The 18,714-nt window shown below is 41.4% G+C and overlaps 1 protein-coding gene across 7 annotated transcripts in view; it reads left to right on the top strand.

The window, feature by feature from the left end:
• Sfmbt2 (Scm like with four mbt domains 2) overlaps positions 1 to 18,714 on the top strand; it is a 212,487-nt gene that overhangs the window by 91,285 nt on the left and 102,488 nt on the right. For 4 of the 7 annotated variants that reach the window (XM_021723043.3, XM_005320295.5, XM_040276603.2 and 1 more), the window contains exons 5-6: positions 16,623 to 16,711; positions 18,385 to 18,631. In XM_021723043.3, the coding sequence (XP_021578718.2) occupies positions 16,623 to 16,711; positions 18,385 to 18,631 (336 nt within the window). Of the gene's footprint in view, positions 1 to 16,621; positions 16,712 to 18,384; positions 18,632 to 18,714 lie in introns of those variants that run through there. The other 3 variants (XM_078023181.1, XM_040276604.2, XR_005730286.2) reach the window with 3 other exon arrangements.

The following is an 18,714-nucleotide window of genomic DNA, read 5'->3' as shown; positions in this document are numbered from 1 at the left end:
CAAAAACTTGATTTTGGGGGCCAGCATATTCTAGACTGTGTTTAGAGTAAATGTCTAAACAGGATCTTGTTTTAGTACACCATTTTTGCTTTTTTTTTTTTTTTTTTTTTGAGTCTGAGGTTGCCCAATCTTCCCCGGGTTAGAAGGAATAATGGTTTCAAAATGAGTAGGAAATTTATTCCTCTCCACTCATCTGGCATGAATTGTTTGCTCCATATAAGTCGATGAATTACTGCTTCCAAGCCTGACATAATAGTTTTTGTTTTGTTAAACAGCTATAAATCTCATCTAATGTGGTCTTAGTGTTAACAGGAAGAAAACCATAAGTTAATATCTGTTACATTTCATTGCTTAAAAATAATTGTTAGTAGTAAAGCTTCATTTTTACAAACATAATTTGATCTCGTGTAATTGATAGGAGAAAATTCAGGGAATTTGTCCAGGCTCTGTTTACAGCTGGCTTTTTCAAGAACTGCCACATGCAATAATCCAAATGAATTCTGTTTATGTAATAAAGCAGGCAGAATTTATAGTCAACACTCAAAATGAATTACAGCACCAGAGTGGCATATTCTTTTATATATTCTAGCCCTTTTGCAAAATTTTTGTTGAAATATCACGTGATGTACTCAGTTGTATTCTGTGACACATTACAAAATGTTGTAGCATTTTGCTTTGTTTTAAGAATCGCAGAAGACAGAACCTTAAGGACCTAATCAAAATTTCCAGTTAGTTCTTTAGCAGAACGAAAAAGAAATCTATCATACACGCGCGCGCGTGTGTGTGTGTTTGTATGGAGGGGAGGGCAGGCAGGCGGGAATGAAGGAGGGGGAGAGAGAGAGAGACTCAGATATACTGCCTCTCGTTGTAACCACAGCTTGCAAACCAAATGCAGCTATTGAGTTAGGCACTGTGGCTGCTCATCTTTTTCCTAACCTGGGTGGGAAGGCAGGTCATAATTTCTATTCTTTCTGAACTTTTTTCCTCTAATACTTACCTGATTTATGGTTTTGAATCACAATTCCATTACTTTGAATTGTTCTTTATAATTGGTCACTCTTGGTAGACCTTCCTGCTCATAATAACAAAAATCAAGCCCTTTATTTGTCCAAGTGTCTCTCCTTACATTATAGCCATGACAACCCTTGTTTGTCCTGGCCAGGAACCTCACCTGGGTCATACAAAGGGTCAAGGGTCCAGGGTCCAAGTCACTGCCAGCTCTGGTGCTGTGAGCTCCTGCTGAGGTACTCAGCCCATGGAGTGGCATTGCTCTCTTATGGGTGACTGGTTACTGTTCATTGATTCCTGTAGCATCCCTGTTGAGGCAAGTACCAAGGCTGGAGTAATATAAATATAAATCTTGAAGATAAATTCAAACTATGAGAGCTGAATTTATTATTGAAATATTTCAACCACCCGAGTAGACAAGGAAGAGGCTTATTAGCAAACTAGTAACATATGTGGTTAAAAGTTGTGCAGGAACATTGGAAAGAAGGAGATGGGCTTGCTTTACAAGTAAGATGATCTTGGTCAGAATCATGAAGGCACTCTCTGCAGGTGGAAAAGTGGAGGTGAGTTGCAAAGGTGGTCCATGAGGTTATTTGCCAGGCTTGTTTTGAGCATACAATATGTGATGGACTTGGAATTACCCACTTACCTATGACTGAGGCCTGTTGAAGCTTTTACAGATGTCCCATCTTCCCCACGTTCCTCAGTTCCTCGTGAGGTTCCAGATCTCATACCTATATTGGGTTAACTCTTGATGTTTGCTACCCTCAGCCCTATTTTCAATACAGTTCTAACCCAGTGATGTTCCTCCCTGTTGATAGGTAGATCTGTTCTGTCACACTCCCTTCTCAGCCTTAGGAAGGGGCCGGGCGAGGACTCCTAGGATAGAGAGGCATGACTGGGATGCTAGTGAGCTTTCAGGGAACTTACTTCAAGAAATATCAGTTCTACAGCTACGGCAAGTAAATGGCTCAGCTGGGAGCTGTGGCTTCTCCCTCCCAGTATAGTCTCTGGCTTGTTTTGTTGAAGTGGTGTCCGTTTCTCTGATGTCGGTTCTGTGATGTCACCTGTTCCTGGTGCTGCCTTCACCACCCTAGACAAACTTGTGTCACTAATTGTTGGTGATTAGATTTGGAAGTACAGCTCAGGCCTGGCCATTGTGGGCCAATTGGGCCTACTGACCTGTCCTTGCCTGGACCTGTTCCTGTGACTCACAGGGCATCTCCTTTCAGAGGTTCTCCTCCTCTGCCTCATGAGTTCAGGTGTCCTTCGTTTCACTTGAACATCTGGAAGAGCCTCTGGACCAAGCAGCCTTCCTCCAGCACCTCCTGCCTGTAGAGCACCAGAAGGTGACCTTGTTGATCTGCACACCACCTATGCCAAATGCTCCCAAGGCCCAGCTCTTAAGGCAGCTCCAGTAAGATGCCACCCCTGCTCCTGGGCTCAGGGCTTCTACAATACCTGGGGTTCCCTCCTTCCCTCTGAGTTCCTTGCTGACATGCCGTCTTCCTAATCGAACTCCTGCAGCACAGGAATCATGTCTTGGTGGTGTTTATTTCCTCTCCAACTCTCTGGACTTTTGTGTGACATAAACGTGACACTACACATGTGTGCTTTCAAGGGATGCTCTAATTTTGTAATATTAAATTCCGAAGGATATATGTAACCTTTTTGGAGTGTGTAAGTAGTGGCAGAAATAGGTCTAGAAAGTCTTTTAACCCTTAATCCAGTGCTCTGTTACACTTGACATTCTTAAAAACACATTTACTTATCTACATAGTGTTTATTAGGTGTCTCTGTGCACCAGAGACCATGGTGGGTCTGAGGAGGAAGTTTGAACCAAGAGTGACATTTCCCCCTCATGGAGCAAACCATCTGAAGGAGGGCATAGGTGAACAGTGGGGCAGATCTATAACCTGTCACATGTGCCTTGAGGGAGCACATTGGGCCTGGCCTGGTGGGTGAGGGCTGAAGGTCTTCCTTTCAAGTACTGATAAGGAGGCAGAGTAAGAAGTGCCCAGCCCAACTGGAAGCTGTAGGCCAACTGGGAGTGTGGGCAAATCGGCTCAGCAGGAGCCCAGAGAAATGGGGGCAGGCACCTGTCATCTCCATTGCAGATACAGTCTTGAAGATGTTTGTCTCTGTGAATACAGACCTACTTAATCTCTTTGAGTCTTATTAGCAAAATGGGGATGAGAATAACCAGTTCATTGCACTTTGGAAGCACCAGGGAAATGTAGACCATAAGTGCCCAGCACAGTGTTTGGCACATGGAGTACACTTAGTAGATGATTTTGGAATCGGAATTTTAGTATCTGTGTTGAGGGGGAAGATAATAAATTGCTTTCCCTAGGAGAGTTGTGTGGTAATGTTGATTGGCATTGTGTCAGGTACAGGATACAGTAGAGCTTGAAGTTTTAGGGTGCTTACAGTCTGGTGGTCACATCCCAGCTGTATTTTGGTGTAGTAACATTTTTCTGTACACTAGTCCTTAATCTTTTGAAGGGTCATGGAGTTCTCTGAGCATCTGAGGAACCCGGGGAAGCTTCTTGGAAGAGGTTTTACACACACATACACATAGACACAGCTTTGTGTTCCATTTTGTGGGCTCCTGAGCTCCCTGGAGCCCAGGTGGTTGGCAAGTTAAGAAGATTTACTTCAGAGGACATAATCACTGGTTATCAGACTTTAGCAATGGGCCTGTCTGTGAATTGGCTTGGCTGTCGGGCTTTTGGTGAGCCTATGAGACTGGAGCCATGCGTGAAGGGTGATTCCATCTCCATGTCTCTTTGAAGGGTGCCAGAGACACAAGTGGTGGCATCAGTCAGGGTTTGCAGCAGGACTCCAGGTAGAAACTGAAAGTGTGGAACATGTTGTTGCTGCTTCCCAGGGTGCATCCTGCAGAGGCTGGGGGCAGAGGTGTCTGTGAGAGAACAGCCTCTCCAGGTGGCCCAGAGCTCTAATGTTTTTCTGAAGCAAAAATCTACTGCTCCTTGGTTAAGGGCAAACTATAGTTTATTTTGGGTAAAGTGTGTAGCCAATAGCAGTGACCCACTCACGACCCCACTTCCAGCCTCACCCAGGATGGATTCAGCCTTTGGGCACAAGGGAGAGCCCTCTGGATTGAACTCAAGAGTGGGAGATGTGGGGTGTGCTGGGGGTGTTGAGGAAGGTGAGGGCGGAAATGTGCTGCAGGTGTCCTTTGAACCTGGCCATTCTCCCGGGTGTGTGGAGTATGCTGTGGTCATCAAGCCATCAAACATGCTGGAGTTATAATGGGTTGAATTACCAAATTCTCTTCCTATTTGAAGTATTTATATGACTGATCATTATTTGGGTTTAGCTTTGAAATGACTTCTCAATTAACATCTATTTGATTAGTTTTAAAAAATGATTTTAATTTTATAGGTAAGGACAGACCTAGAGAGGTTAGATGGCATTTCTAATGTCACTCGTCATTGTGGGATACAGCTGGAATTCCAGCTCAGGCAGCACCATCTGGAACCTGTCATTTCCTGTCTCAGGTGGCTTCTCAGTGGGCACAAGTTTATCACAGGCTTCTTCTCATGCCCTCCTGAAGATGCAACCTGCAAGAGCTGTCTGATGACTGAGTCACTATTATTCCCCCCACTTTTCTGTGACTGTTTTTGTTGTCCTTTTTTTTTTGTTGTTGTTCATGGAACATTTAGAATTGTAGTAATAAGATCCTGTATTAATGAGCCAGTGTTCTAGAGAGAAACAGACCCGTAGGATGTATGTGAGTGTGAATGTGTATGTTTTAGTTAGCTTTTTTCCCACTGCTGTGACTAAAGGATCTGACCACAACAATTTTAAAGGAGGGAAAGTTTGAGGGCTCACAGTTTCAGAGTCTTAGTCCATATAAGGCCGGCTCCATTCCTCAGGGCTTGAGGTGAAGCTGAACATCATGGCTAGAGAGGGTGGCAGAAGGAAACAGCTCACACCATGGTGATCAAGAAGCTGAGAGAGAGAGACTCCAGCTCCTGATACAAAAAATATATACCTCATAGCCACGCCCCCATTTAACCACTTCCTCCAGCCACACCCCACCTCTGCTAGCCAGCACCCAGTTAATCCCATCAGGGATTGATTCGCTGATTGGGTTAAGACTCTCACATCCAAAAATCTCTCCTCTGAACCTTCTTGTATTGTCTTTTGGGGGACACCTCACCTCCAAACCATAACTCTGTGTGTGTGTGTGTGTAAGTGTGTGTGCGCGCACGCGTGCGCGAATGCTTGCCAGGTTGTACATCTAATGGTCGAGGCAAGGAGGCTGGAGACCTAGGAAGACTGATGGTTCAAGTCCCAGGAACATCTGCTGGGGAACAGGGAAGAGCTGATACTGTGGAGAAAGACCCAAGGTCATCTGCTGGGGAATTTTTTTTTTTTTTGAGAGAGAGAGAGAGAAAGAAAGAGAGAGAATCTTTTTTGTAGATGGACACAACACAATGCCTTTATTTTTATGTGGTGCTGAGAATCAAACCTGGGTCCCGCCCGTGCTAAGTCCCGGTCTTTTCTTTTATTCAGGCCTTGAACCATCATATGAAACCCTCTCACATTATTATGGAGGGCAGTCTTCTCTCCCTGAAGTGTTCAGACTTACATGTTAATCTCATGCAAAAACACTCTCACAGAAATATGCGGAATGATGTTTGACTACATATTTGGGCACCATGGCACATCCAAGTGGACATATGAAGTTAACTGTCACTGACAGCAACGCAAAAACCTTTGCTAGGCTGACTCATTTAATCAGATAGATGCGAAGGGCATGGCAATGTAAATTTTTTGCAAGCCTGTCTGTTGTTTTTTTTTTGTTTTTAATATATCCCTAAGAATAATATTGGGGAAAATTTGAATGGAAGCACTTTTGCTCCAGCAAAGAAATAAATTTTACAGAAAGAAATCAAGTTTGAAAAAGAGAGACTTAAGAATAAAATCTTTAACAAGAAAGTGACTCTTCCATTGCACTTGGAGCTCTGGACTCACGTGCTGTGTTAATTCAGTTTTGACAGTTTCCTCTGCAGAGGGATCTAGTAAAAGACCTGTAGGCAGTTTTTCCTATGTGGTGGGGAAGGTGGCTAACTTTTTGGAAGGAGATTCTTTAAAAGCAGAAAAATGTTTAAAGCAGTAGCAGAAATGTCTATAAAGTGAGATATTGGTGGCTAGAGGAGAATTAGAGAAACTGTGCAAGAAGAGAAATTTGATAAAAATTCTCTGACCAGAGAACAATGATAAGACTTTAAACTTCTAATAGTTTTAGAGGTTATTTATCTTTGGGATCTTTGTTACTTTGTGCCCAGAGTTACATGGCTTATACTTTGAGAATGTCATAAGTAGTGTCTTGTCTTTTATGACTTTTCTATTGCATGTCTTGGTTATTGTTAGTGCTGAGAACTTCTTGGGAACATCAGAGAAGGGTGAACTTGGTCCCGTGGGGTTCAGGTACTCTTAGTACCTTGAATGTCTGTGACCCCTGATTGCCTGCCTCATTTACAGTGAACAGAACCAGTGTTACCTAGTGGACTGATAGTGTCAGTCATGCAGAAGGAAAACATCAGACAGATGTTGAGTGTTGTCTCTATCTTACAAGGTATTAAGTGCCAGATTAGTTAAATGGATCGATCCCTGGTTTTCTAGGCTATATAGGCTGAACTAACATTGTAAATGATAATTTGCTTCATATATATGCAGTTAAAAACTGGCAAATACAAAGCAGAAAGAAACAAAAGGAATACCAGAATATTTTTAAAGACTTCTGATAAGATATTGAATTAAATTATATTTTAATGAAAAGTGTGCATAATATTTATGGCAACTAGCTCCTAATCTGAATTGAGCAAATGCTATTTCATCAAAAGATTAGTAAAACAGATACAGTTTATAAAGCTGTTTGAGTTAGCTTTTCATTGCTGTGACTAAAATATCTGGCAAGAAGAAGTTAGAGGAGGGAAAGTTCATTTGGGGCTCATGGTTTCAGAAGTCTCAGTCCACGGATGTCCAACTCCACCACTCTGGCCGAGGTGAGGTGGCACATCATGGGGGAAGGGCCTGGTGGAAGAAAGCTGCTCAGAGCATGACGAGGTCAGGGGCTGTAGGGAAGATGCACCCTTTCAGGGAATGGCCCAGTGACTCACCTACTGCCTCCAGCCATGCCTCACCTGCCTGCCTACAGTTATCACTGTTAGTTCATTGAAAGTGGGATGTACCCAACTATGTATGGCTAATGAATTCTAATCATTTCACCGCTGAATATTCTTGCATTAACACAGGAGCTTCTGAGGGACATCCCCTATCTACATCATAACAAAAACCATTCAATTTTTTTCCTTCTTCGTGTCAAAATTCAGTAACTACCTACATATGCCTGTTGTTCCAGGAATTGGGCATAGAATTTTGCACACAATGAGAGTGAATTGTGTGTAGCTTCCTGGTATTGATCCCTGGAAATGGTGGACAAGTGATCACAAATGTGGAATTATACCCTGGAATATGTCTGAGAAGGGGAAGAATTTGGGTCTGTGGGAGATGCTAGTGTGTGTCCCGGATCAGGGAGGACTAGTAAGGAAGTACCGATTCAGCTGAGGAGGGGTGAAGGGGGCCGGGGGGATGCTCCAGGAGAGCCCTTAGGAGATGCATTAGAAGAGAAGATCTTTGAGGAATTCAGGGTCAAGAGCAAAGAGGAATAGTGGAGAGCTGCCCCATCACAAAGGACATTGAGCCAGTCTTTGGAGTTTGAAATTTATTCTGAGATTCAGTAGCTGAGTGTCTTTTTACTGCTGTGACCAAAGGACCCAAACCAGCACAATTATAGAGGAGGAAAAGTTTCTTTGAGGGCTCACGGTTTAAGAGGTCCTAGTCTATAGATGGCCGGCTCCATTCCTTGGGGCTTGAGGTGAGGCTGAACATCATGGCAGAGTGTGGCAGAGGGAAGCAGCTCACAAGAGATCAGGAAGCAGAGAGTGAAACTCCACTCTCCAGATACAATTTTATACACCAAAGCCATGCCCTAATTTCCACCTCCTCCAGCCACACCCTATCACTTAGTGTACCATTCAGTTAATCCCTATTGGGATTAAATCACTGATTGGGTTAAGATTCTTACAATCTAATCATTTCTCCTCTGAACCTTTTTGCATTGTCTCACTATGAGCCTTTGGGGTTCACCTGAGATCCAAACAATAGCACCAAGTGATATGATCTCATTTCTGTTTGTAAAAGGCTCATGCTCAACACTGGACCAAGTCAGAGTCATGCTGTATCCAATGAAGAATTACTAACATATATGAAGAGTTCCTGAAAATCAATTTTTTTAATAACATGAAAACCAAAGTCACAGATATTTTCATATTCTTGAGATGGGTGAAAATTTTAGAGGTCTGATCAGATGAAATATTAGTAAGATGGACAGAAATGAGAATTTTTGTGTACCGATGATAAAGAGTATAAATGGTAAGAGCAGTTTGTCAATACCTGGTAAATCCTTTGCAGTTCTGCTCCTAGGAATGAATCCTGGAGGAGTGTGGTTATAAAATAAAAAGCCTAATGTCAACCTTCACATTACTCATCAGTCAGCAGCCTCTGTCAAAGCTGATCGTTCCCTCCTTGAGCTTCTCTCATCAGTTGGTAATCGACTTACCTGGATTTGGTGCTGCTGGTGTAGATATGTGGATACCGCAGAGTGAGTTCCATCAGGTTTCTGTGTTGTGCACTAAGTTTTAGGATATGTTTTATAACCTCATATGTTATAGGTTTAGGAGGAACTTTCACTGGAGGAAAGGATAAATATGCATAGACTGAGAATCTATAAAGAGAAGGCCCCTATAAGATGGGGTCCCATGGGTCCCCATATTCTTCTCTCGGAGGCATTGCTGAATGTGTGAGTGGGCACTTTGGTGAGGGATCCTCCTACGTTGTAAATTTTCCCCTCTTGTAATAAAAGCCTGGGAAATAGTTACTGTGGCACTATCTTGACCCAAGTGGAAGAGGAAGCATCATTGCATGGCAAACATGAGTAAACTTGGTTCCATTCCTCCCACTGGGTCCAACCCAGCTTGCTCCCCATCCCAGAGAGCTCCTGTCATTTCTTTGGGACTTTTCTTATATTACGAGTTAGACCTGCACTTGGCTAAGTGTGGCTGTTCATCTGGGTGACAGAACACCAGGGCAAGTGTTGTTTGTGATCTGTGTGCAACTGATGAGGTGGAAAGTGCTTACCCTTCAGCTAGGTTCCTTCCCCGCTTTCTGGCTGGAATAAGGGTTGAGCAGCTTGGCTTTACCCTTGCTTGTATCAGGACGGTAGGACCACTGGGACCCAGGCACCACCACTCCTATTGAAGCCGAGCTGCCTGTCATGCTGGATTGCCTGCCTTGGCAGTGTATGGAGAGAATGAAACTTGCACTGTGTTTGTACCTTGGAGCGTTTGGGTTTCTTTGTTACAGCAGCTGAGCAGCTATGACACCATAGCTGTGGTCATTGTGGCCTGAACGTATGTAGAACTGGCCCTGCACTTAAGCTTCTCCCGAGTTTGCCCTGCGAGGTAAGTGGAAACTCCATTCTCCCATCTCTTGACCAGGTAGCCTTGGTGACATCCTCACCTCTTACTTTTCATCTGTCATGTCAGCAAATGTCATTGGCTTTACTTTCATGGCTTTTAGAATTAATTAAAATTTTAAATTGAAAAATAATAAATGGATATATTTTTTGGGTACAATGTGATGTTTTCACCAATGGATTCATTGTAGAAAGATGAAATGAAGCCAATTAATGTATCCTACACCTTATCTATTCACAATTTTTTTTTGTATGTGTGTATGTGAGATGTTAAAAATCTACTTTTCCAGCAATTTTGAAATGTACAGTGTATTAGTATTAATGGTCTCCATATTAACTGTGGTCACCGAACAGTGCAGTAGATGGTGAAACTGTATTCCACCTTTTTAAGGGAAACTTTGTACCCTTTTGATCCGCATCAGTCCCAGCCTCTGGTATGCATCTTTGTCACCGTTTCTCTGGGTTGACTTAAATGCAGAATCTAGACACTCTCATCTCCTGGTCCTGTGTTTGCTGAGCTCTTGGCTGAGTGGTTTCAGCAGTCTCTTGCCTGGTCATGGTCAAGTAATCATGTGGTTGGAACAGTCCTTTCACTGCCTTATGTCATTCTGCTTCCTCTCTGTGGTGGCTGTGATTCATATAACTGCAACTTTCCCATTGATAACTATGCCAATGTCTAAGATGCAAGATGCTGAAAATACTAGTGCTGGTGGTGAAGTGAGACCTCACTTTGTGTCCCCTGGTAGGGGGACTGGCCCCAGCTGCAGCTCCTAGAGAGGGCACTGAAGCCAGTGCAGAGTAGCTGGCCAAAAAAAAAAAAAAAGCTACACAGCCTCTCGCTTCCCTTCACAAATACATCGATGCAAACAGGAGTGTATTGAGGTACTTGCTTGTTGAAATAGACAGTCATTAGAATGGATTCACTTTTACTAAGGTGTGACATTTGCACAAGTTATAGGAATAACAGAACTGATGAGAAGTGAATTCCCAGAGCCTCTGCTTGCCCAGTTGGAATGTAGGAATCTGGTGTGAGTACTGAGTTCTGTGACCATCTCTAAGACCCTGCGTTTCATGTTTGTCTGTGCTCTTGTGCACAACATAGAAAAGAACAGTTTTATTTGGATGTGGAAAATGTCCACACTTTGGGAGCTGCAGAATGATCTGTAGTATAAATTTTAATAATAAGTAAATAAGTAACTGGGTGTCTAAACTTTCATATTGATGTGAGCACTGTATTATCTATTCTCCATTGATCCTGTTTTCATAAAAAGCATCAGTCAGTAACTGAAATAATGATCTTTGTGTATAGTGTATCCTACTGTGTTAAGAGCATTAATTGCCAAGTTTAGCCACAGAGACTGTGTTTTCCACCATATAACAAGTGATAAATTTTATAATAACAATAAGAAGCAGATTGAAGCTTAAAATGAATTGGATTCCCCTGACAGTTTACATTAGGAATTATTTTCCATTAGACATACTTGATTTTGGTACCAGTTTGCAACTGTTTGAAGATGTGATAATGGTGACAAAATTACCATTAGTGTACAAGTCAGGGAGGGGCAAAGAGGGGATTAGAATGCCCTACAAGGATATTTTTACTGAGTCTCATTATAGTTTTTCAAAACGATGAAATATTGCTGTATGATTTTATGTTCCAGAATGTAATTTTATACCATGACCCATGCATAGGTTTACTAAAAGTTAACTTTGGATTGCAAGAAATCATTAGCCTGTAATGAAGACATCAGTTTAAAACACCTCTTATTTGCTCCACTAAGAGAAAACTTGGTATGCCCTGTAAACATTTGGGTGCACTAAAGAGGGAAAGATTGATCACATTACTTGTGATACTTCACTTTTTATAGTCCTGAGACTTAGTGCCCAGCTGAACAGTGTTAGGAAATTATGTCTATTTTCTTGTTTAATCCTTTGGCCCCATGAAGTAGTTGTCATCAAAAGTCATATCTAATCCCATAATAAGCTAATTTCAACTAAAAGCACCTCTCATTCCCAGTATGCAGGGAAACTTCAAGCAATGTAGAGGTTGCAAAACTTTTTTTTAAGGGTCTGTGTAAATATGGATCAAAATTTTAATGATTATGGCATAAATATTAATATTCAAATTGTGCAATTATTCTGAGACCTTTATACCATTTATTTTTCCTCTTTCACCACAGGGTTATCACTATGAGATTTATTTCTTGCTTCCAACAATTCTCAGATTCTTTGTTAAATTCAAATTTTTTAGAACTAAATGCTACTATTCCTTTTTGTAATCATATAACTGTGTTTATAAAACTGAATGAGTCTTAACACATTGATTTGAAACTTTTCTTTCAACAATCTATGTTAAGTTCTAAGGAATTGTATCTTTTTCTGACTTACACTTATTATTAAAGATAGGAATACTTGTAGTATATTAAACACCAACATACACAATGTTCATTGCACATAATAGGAACTTATCAATCCTATCAAATAATTGTATGGCCTTTTATTCTGTTTGTAGGAACAATTTAATTTTAGCACAATATGAAAAATTAATACATATTCTTCTTTAAAAGTCTCCATAGGAAGTCTGAAGCCTTCTTCATAGTAGGAGGAAGTGCTTCCATTTATAATTCAGGATCTACCATTGCCTCCTCTTTCTTTAGCTGGGTCAGTGTTAAAAAGTCTTTTTCTGACAAGCCAAAGGCTGCTGCCCGACATCTCTTTGTAGGGTCCAGTTCTCTTGTAAACCAGGAGTCTCCATGAACTTCGCACTTTTATTTATCTCCTTTTCCTCATGAGAGTAAAGGAATGAAAAATGCAAAGACCAGCAACCCACAGAGTCAAAGGGGGACCAGCATAGAACAGAAATTTCAGTATTTCTGGCAGCTTGAAAGCTAATGAGGACTTGGTGACTATAAAGTTATTGGTGGGGGTGGAGGACAGTTGCCACCCAGTTGGATTTGGGAGCTGCAGCTTAGAGGGCACTTTGGGATCTCTTGAAGCTTGTGACTTTGAATAGCAGGAAGTGGGAAGCCCCAGTCCCAGATGGGCTGAAAATCACCCAGTTTCATGGGATGCCTGTAGTCAGCAGGTTGAGAACCTTTCCTGGAGAGAAGAGCAAAAAGAAAAATCCTGTGGGTCTAAACTCCAGAAGATGGGTGGACTGCAGCCCCTTCCCTGTTGCCTGAAGTGTGTTCCAGTGAAAGTAGCCTTGCTCTTCATTGTCACTCTCCTCCCTGTCTTCAGAATAAGTACAAAGGCACGTTTGTGATGGGCTTCTCTGTTTCACTGGGGCATGGCGTTGAGGAGCCTGGGCTGATGTGGGTCCACCTGACCCCCCACAGGTCTCATGTTCATGGTCTGCTTGAATGGGCATCGTACCCATGAGACAGTCTCTGCAGAAGAGGACATCACTGAGAGGTGACACATCACTGGACTCTCTGTTGACATTAGCTTGATGGGGTGATGTCCAACCTTAGTGATGTTTTTTCAGGTTCTGAAAAATGATAGTAACCTTAAGGCTGTATATATAGCTTTCCAATCCAAATGAAGTTGTCTTGGAATTTGGAGCCGTCTCCAAATATCCTCACAAAAAGTGTATGTATGTGTTTTCTTTTTTCTCAACTTCAAGGTCATGATTGTTTCTTTCATGTGTTGTGAGTATTTGTAAAATAAAACAGAGTTTTACTTATGTAAATGAATAGAACTTTGTTAGTTTTCATTTTAGGATAATATTTATTTTAGTAGGTTTGTTGTACGTTTGAAAATTGAGCTCTGAGAACTAACATTGACTGAAGCAGGTTTTCTTTCAACATTAGCAAAATTTCTGAGGATTGTTTCATCTTTATTTTTTAACCTAAAACGGTCCGTGTATTTTTATAGCTTTATAGATACATTTTCCATGGAGAGCAATTTGTCTAGATATTCCGCGGCACATAAAAGATTGCTTCAGAGTCTTATGCTGAAACATATTAAGGGGAAGTTATGGGACCTCTGGAACTTAGGGCTTGAAAGATATAAATTTCAGACCATCTCCAGTGCTGTCTTGCTGGGACTCTCACAATTTAAATTTTAGCATTGCACCGTGTCTTTGCTGCTTGCATATTAAGAAATTTTTAACTTAAATGTTAACTTGAATTGTGTGCATATGGGAACAACTCTTGAGAGGTGAGTTGATCTTCTCATACAGAATGTAGATGTAAATTCTATCTGCGTAGGACCACTTATTGCTTGACCTGTACTTTTCTAATGAGATGTGAAATGAATATTTATCGGGTACAGTTGTATATTTTGCCCCAGTCTTGAAACTTTATGGGTAGACAGTTGTTTTCATGGTATCACCATCATACCTACATTTTGTTGATTTAACTTTTTGCAAAAACTTTGGAGCGTCATTAATTCTAGAGGAAAGACTCCATGTAAGATTAGGGTCTAAATACTTGGAGGTTTTTGGCCGGCTCTGACCCTAGATTTTTCTGTGAACTTGGTTACAAGTTAGTTAAGAAGAGCCACCTCATTAGCCTTGTTACCAGGGTCAGAATAGATAAAGTCAATGAAAGGTCTTTGTAAAGCATAAAGTAAGTTTTAATTAATTTATCTTGTACATATTTGCTTTTGATGTTTTAATCTTAGTCATGCAAGAAGGCTGGATTTAAATGGGGATAACAAACTCCAACCATGCCTGTAATCCCAGCAGCTCTGAGACAGGAGGATTGCGAGTTCAAAGCTAGCCTCAGCAATGGTGAGGCACTAAGCAACACAGTGAGACCCTGTCTCTAAATAAAATACAAAATAGGGCTGGGGATGTAGCTCAGTGGTTACCCCTTAGTTCAATCCCTAGTAGCCCCCCTTCAAAAAACAACAAAGCCCCCCCCCAAACAAAAGGGAATAACATTGAAATAGGATAACTACATTTGCTACTGATGGAAGAGAGTACAAAGTTGTGATATTTTTGTCCCCAAAGGTATTTCCATATCAGTATGTATGTCTAAAATAAGGACAGTGGTATTTTATTTGGAAAGAAACCCTAGAGATAAAAAAGGATGAATGGACCCATTGCTCTTACAAGTGGAGGCTGGGCGGGGCACTGTTGTGTGACGTAAAGCTCTGTTTTCCATCCTTGTTTGCTGGAGTATCCTCTGTGTTGGTGCCTCTCTCAGACTCTGATCATCCTGGGTGATGGGCAGATATTGATGGAGATGCATGTTAGTGCTGCCATTGTGCCTCATTCTAATGACAGTCCTGCTTCAGCTTGTGGAAGGTTTCCATTGGGAATTATGGGAGTGAGTGATAAATACATGGTGGAAATACGTGATCATCTAATACATACTTACAATAAACCAAGATAAAATGTTTACTAATTGCTTAGTGTTTGCTGGGCATGGTTTTATTTTGTTTATGTGTGTTTCTTCTTTAATCCTCTTAGCAGCCTATAAACACTATTTATTGATGAGAATAATGGAATGAAATTACCCTAAATTCTACATGCAGTGTTGGCAGAACCTGCCTTGGAGCCCAGCTCTGCACCCCCACCCTCTGTAATAACTCTCTTTCTGTAGGTTTGAGCTAGAAGAGGTTTCATCAAGCCTTTGAAGGACCTAGGCTACGCATAAACCTTGTTTTAGTCAGTTTTGTGTTGCTGTGGCCAAAAGACACCACAAGAGCAACGCAGGGAAGAAAAGTTCATTTTGGCTCATAGTTTCAGAGGTTCAGTCCATGGTGGGCCAACTGCATAGCTGTAGGCCTGGACATCATGGTGGAAGGGCATGGTGGAGGAAAGAAGCTGGCAACAAGGCAACCCTCTGCCCACCTGGGACAGACTAAAAACTCCAAGGGCACAACCCCAGTACCTACTTCCTCCTGCCACACCCGGCCTGCCTACAGTCCCCTCCCAGTTAATTCATATCAGTGGATCACACCACAATCAGGTCTCACCCTTGATAATCTAATCATCCCACCTGTGCATCATATTCTTGCACTGTTTTGCACACGAGCTTTTGGGGGATACCTCATACCTAATGCTCCTTGAGCCCTGGACCATTACCAGAAGCTCAGCTGAATACTGGGTGGATCCTAGGCAGCTCACCTGTGGCTCGCTGTCCTCCTTCCAGGAAGTTCAGTATCATGGTGTGAGTCAGAGGAATCCAGGGAACCATGTTGCTCTCCCATCTGCTGCCCTATGAAGGCTGAGGGTGTCCCCAAGCCTCTGGGGACCTGTACTGTGGAAGAGTCATCGGGAGGGTACATTTGGGTTCTAAGCACTTATAGGATGTCAGCCTCCAGGGTCTGATAGTTCTTTTCTTTTCTTTTTTTTTTTTTTTAAGATGTCTCAAATTCGGTCCTTCCTTGCTCACAGGCTGTCATCCCTCTTTTGGATCCTGTAACTTTTCTACTTAGATAACAGCAGCAGCCTCAGTTTCCCAGCTTTTAGAGTCTTCTGTTTCCTTTCAGACCTTTATGGTATTTCTAGAGATGTCCTGCTTCTCAGATGTCAGTGTCACTTCTCAGCTGTCAATTCCACTGGCTTCCCAGCCCTGCAGGCTTGGACTGTGCCGTGGTTGGTCCAGTAACTGTATTTTCTTTCTCCATTTCTGTTTCATTTCTATCCCTCTTGTTAGCATATGCTGTTTCCTCTCAGTCCAAAGAACCGTTTTTATCCTACCCCATCAACCTTTTACATAATTCAGGGCCTGGCTTTATGTTCCCATGGTAATTTTCTCTAATTCCTCCAGTTGTTGTTGGCCTCTTTCTGCTTGGAATCTTGTTGTCAGTTAAGATTTCTAAATAGCTTGAAAGACTTCAGCACCTCAGGTTTTTTTTATCTTTTAGATGACCAGTTGTGTGCTAGGTAGGTCACTACTTACTGATAGACTCTGTGATTTCAACTGTCGTACTTTTTGCTTAAGCATAGTGCTTAAAATTAAGAAAAAAAAATCAAAATAACGAATATCAAAATAACACCAACATACAGAAAACTACAGTGATTTTAAGTTTACTTGATATTTTACTGATGTGTTCAAGTGTTTTTTATTCTCCCTTGTCTTACCAGCAATCAAAGAGAAGTATGCAGATTGGACCGAATTCCTCATACATGATTTGACTGGTTCTCGGACAGCACCTGCCAACCTGCTGGAAGGTGTATGTATTGTTATTATACATCTCTTATATCTCTGAAGCATCCAGTCCCATGAGCTCAGACCAAATGGCACCTTGCATATATCCTTCTGCAGATCCATGCGTGGACACAGATATCTTTATGCATATAGCCCCACTTCCTGTTTTGTGCTGAATTACTTAGGTGATGGATTTGAATGGTGTTGACTAATCTGTACCCTGTGGTACAGTCAGCGAGTGGAAAATTTGCTCTATGTGAATGCATTTTTATGTTAGGATACCTCCTCATTATCCTATAAGTTTGAGCCTTTCTCCTTTATTAGTTAAAGTCAATAAAATCACAAGAGTGATGAATAGTTGAATAGGTGATGCCTAAGCATGTGTGTGCTCTCGTGTAATCTCTTGGGGCACACTGAGCAGTGGTTCCATCCAGTATTCCACTTCAGTCACGTAACCCCAAGATGAGAACGCCCATGTTAACAAATAATGGAGTTAGCTTCCCTCATTGGAAGAAAGGAGAAAAGGCTGACTGTATTTAAATATAGTTAAGGTAATTTCAAGGTGCTGAAGAAAACATTTAAACTGAAATCTTTATGGTTCATTTCATAAAATTATGATGAAACATTAATATTTATCATGTATAAAGAAACAGCAAGAGAAAGATTCTGTGTCATAAGTAATTATTGAATTACCAAATGTGCTTTAAGAGTGCCCCTGGAAGGGGGAAAACTTAATGAATGACTGGGAATTAAATGTGGATTTTGACAGTGCCATTATTATTATTTCAACCCTAATGTTCCACCTTCTCAAAAAAAAAAAAAAAAAAAAAAAGCCGGTAGCACTGCTACACAGTTAGCAGGTTTTGTTTTGTGACTATTTTTGCCTGATGTATTTGTTTATCTTAATGGCTATTTTATTTGTTTGGTGAACAAATCAAAATGATGATTGTTTGCCCTTTCCAAGGGGCGAATTGTCTTACTATGTGAATTTTTTTAAAGGTATCTGCCTGTGAGGCTGACTGAACAAACACCCTTTTCATATGTTAATGTATGCTAAGAAGGGACAATAATTATATATTTTCCAAACTAATTATCAGGTTAAGTGGTTAAATGTAGAAATAACTGTACATAATGGTTGCACTTAGCTGACCATCACGTGAATTAGATATATCACCTCTGCACGTGGTGCTGCACTCATCTAAGCAAAGTGGGAGAGGGTCTTGTCTGCTAAGAGTAGTGGCCATTTTAAGACAACTCTGTTGAGAAGTCATGGTGAAAATTTATAGACCCCTATGAGGTACATCTGTCTATTTGAAAAGTAGACATTTTGCTACCATGTTTTTTCTAGCTCCAGGCAAATTTGCGTATAACTCTTCTTAAAAGCACAGTAATTTTTTGTGAATGCAATTTTATCTGTGAAGGGTGATTTGTTTGGTGAAAACCTAAGACAAACTGTTGTTTTCTATTTGTTTGTGGATTTTGTTGCTGGGTACAGCACTGGGTACATGGATGTGTGTGAGGAGGAAAGGGAAGGGGGGGGCGAGGGCTGTGCAGAGGATGGGGGTGGAGGGAAACACCAGATTGTTTGCCAATAGCTTGGATGATGGTGTGAAAAAATATTATCTTCTGCTGTCATCTGTTTCCATGAGAACTTTAAAATAAAGTTTAAAATAAGGAGTTTTGCTTCTGTTTAAACAGCCTCTGCGAGGGAAAGGCCCTATAGACCTCATTACAGTTGATTCCTTAATAGAACTTCAGGATTCTCAGAACCCTTTTCAGTACTGGATAGTTAGTGTGATTGAAAATGTTGGAGGAAGATTACGCCTTCGCTATGTGGGATTGGAGGACACTGAATCCTATGACCAGTGGTTGTTTTACTTGGATTACAGACTTCGACCAGTTGGTTGGTGTCAAGAGAATAAATACAGAATGGACCCACCTTCAGGTAAGGGCCAAAGCTTTTGCTGCTGTGAAGTACTGTAGGAAAAGTTGTGATATTTTCTGGGATGTGTCTCTGTGCTATCTTTT

This window comes from Ictidomys tridecemlineatus, chromosome 10, assembly GCF_052094955.1.
Source record: "Ictidomys tridecemlineatus isolate mIctTri1 chromosome 10, mIctTri1.hap1, whole genome shotgun sequence".
NCBI classification, from domain to species: domain Eukaryota; kingdom Metazoa; phylum Chordata; class Mammalia; order Rodentia; family Sciuridae; genus Ictidomys; species Ictidomys tridecemlineatus.
Note: the sequence above shows the minus strand (reverse complement) of the source record. Positions and strands in the feature narration are given on the sequence as shown.